General features: G+C 36.9%; 1 protein-coding gene across 1 annotated transcript in view; it reads left to right on the top strand.

Moving 5' to 3' along the window:
- The window catches only part of KRIT1 (KRIT1, ankyrin repeat containing), a 37902-nt gene that overhangs the window by 29463 nt on the left and 6085 nt on the right, over positions 1 to 2354 (top strand). Inside the window, exon 13 of the mRNA XM_012812640.2 lies at positions 1168 to 1334. Within this exon, the coding sequence (XP_012668094.1) occupies positions 1168 to 1334 (167 nt within the window). The remainder of the gene's footprint in view (positions 1 to 1167; positions 1335 to 2354) is intronic.

Below are 2354 nucleotides of genomic sequence, written 5' to 3'. Positions count from 1 at the left end.
GGCCCGGGCTGGGGATTCGAACCCACCACCTTAGGTATATGTGGCTGGCGCCTTAGCCACAGGCGCCGAGCCCACAATATCATTTTCAACCTAATAAAATTAGTATTTCTATATAACATCTAATATCTCCAAATTCAGATTTTTTTCTGTCCAAAAGTTTTTTACATGTAGCCCCCACTAGTCAAGGTTCGTGCTTTTTATTTGCTATCTCTTTGGTCTCCTTTTTTGTTCTTTTTTTTATTTTTATTTTTTGGCTAAAGCTGGGTTTGAAACCGCCACCTCTGGTATATGGGCCGGCGCCCTACTCCTTTGAGCCACAGGCACCGCCCTCTGTCTTTTTTTAATCCGTGAAATTCTGTTTCTATTTTAAAAATTAAAATAAAGTATTATAATATGGAAAAATAGAATTAGTATGGCAAACCCATACGGATGTAGGATCATGGTGAAGTCAAATAAAATTTTATTTTATTTATTTTTTTTTGTAGTTTTTGGCCAGGGCCAGGTTTGAACCCACCACCTCCGGCATATGGGGCCAGTGCCCTACCCATTTGAGCCACAGGCGCCACCCCAAATAAAATTTTAAAATGTTTTAAAACTTTTTAAACTGTATTTGTCCTTCTGGGAATGAACACACTTTCTTTTATCTCATTTGAAGTTCACTACTATATTTTATGAAGCATAAGTAATAGAAAAAATGTTGCAGAAATATAGGTAAAATTATGCTAGAAATTATCCATATTCATAAACCAATGAAAACATTATTAGAAAGTAAATCAGAGATTAGCAGACTATAGCCTATGGGCATATTCTACCTGCTGCCTATTTTTGTACCCCACAAGCTGAGTTTTTTTTCCATTGATTAAAAACAAACCATTTCATGTGGTAAAACTTTTAAGAATTTAGATTTAGCATCTGTATATACAGTTTTATTAGAACACTACTACTTGTTTGTTAGGGTTAATGTATTATCTGGGGCTGTTTTTGTACTACAATTACAGAGGTTACATGGTTTACAAAGCTTACTGTCTGGCTCTTAGAAAACATTTGCCAAATCCTGTTCTAAAGCAATAAGAAATATGTAGCTTTTGCTTTTCCCATATTGTGACAAGTTGTATATTTGTAAAAGGAAATTATAGTCTAGTAATTAAATTATACTTTCTCTTCTAGATTGAAGACCCACTAGCAATTCTTATTCTCTTTGATGAAGCCAGATATAATTTATTGAAGGGTTTTTATACTGCTCCTGATGCCAAATTGATAACATTGGCAAGTCTTCTGTTACAAATAGTTTATGGAAATTATGAGAGTAAAAAACATAAGCAAGGATTTCTAAAGTAAGTGCTTAATACACTGCATGGTCTTGTCCTATGTTTAACATTCTTTTTAACCAAGAAAGCTTAAAAATGTTATTAAAATTATTTACATTTGGCCGGGTTCCATGGCTCATGCCTATAATCCTAGCACTTTGAGGTGGATGGATTGCCTGAGCTCACAGGTTCAAGACCAGTCTGAGCCAGAGCATGACCTCCTCTCTAAAAATAGTCAGGTGTTGTGGTGGGTGCCTGTAGTCCCAGCTATTCAGGAGGCTGAGGCAAGAGGATCACTGGAGCCCAAGAGTTTGAAGTTGGTATGAGCTGTGACTCCACAGCACTCTACCAAGGGCAATGAAATGAGAGTCTGTCTCCAAGAAATAATAATAACAAAATAAAATTATTTACACGTGACATTGGTTTGTAATTAAATAATACAAAACATAGACTGAGAGGGAAAAAACTATAATAGTAAAGCATTCTTAAAAGGTATAGTCTCCAGAGTTATTTTTCTTATATTTGACTATAGTTTAATATACTGTATATTTTTTCTTTAACTTATATTTATTTATTTATTTATTTATTTTTTTTTTTGAGACAAGAGTCTCAAGCTGTCACCCTGGGTAGAGTGGTATCACAGCTCACAGCAACCTCTAAACTCTTGAGCTAAAGTGATTCTCTTGCCTCAGCCTCCCAAGTAGCTGAGACTACAGGTGCCTGCCACAACACCCAGCTATTTTTTCGTTGCAATTGTCATTGTTGGTTAGCAGGCCCGGGCTGGGTCTGAACCCACCAGCCTTGATGCATGTGGCCAGTTCCACAACCACTGTGCTACAGGCACCAAGCTAACTTATATTTCTTTATGATATGTTTCCATAAGTTGACTGAAACCTGGCTTGTATAAATAGTAAAAAAGTTTTATAAGGCAGATATATTTAAGAATCCCACCATAAAAACTAGTTTCATGGCTCGGCGCCTGTGGCTCAAGCGGCTAAGGCGCCAGCCACATACACCTAAGGTGGCGGGTTCTAACCCCCAGCCCGG

The sequence above is a fragment of the Otolemur garnettii genome, unplaced genomic scaffold, assembly GCF_000181295.1.
Source record: "Otolemur garnettii isolate 467f Iridium unplaced genomic scaffold, OtoGar3 scaffold00005, whole genome shotgun sequence".
In the NCBI taxonomy this organism is placed as follows: Eukaryota; Metazoa; Chordata; class Mammalia; order Primates; family Galagidae; genus Otolemur; species Otolemur garnettii.
This window is presented reverse-complemented; position numbering and strand designations above follow the sequence as displayed.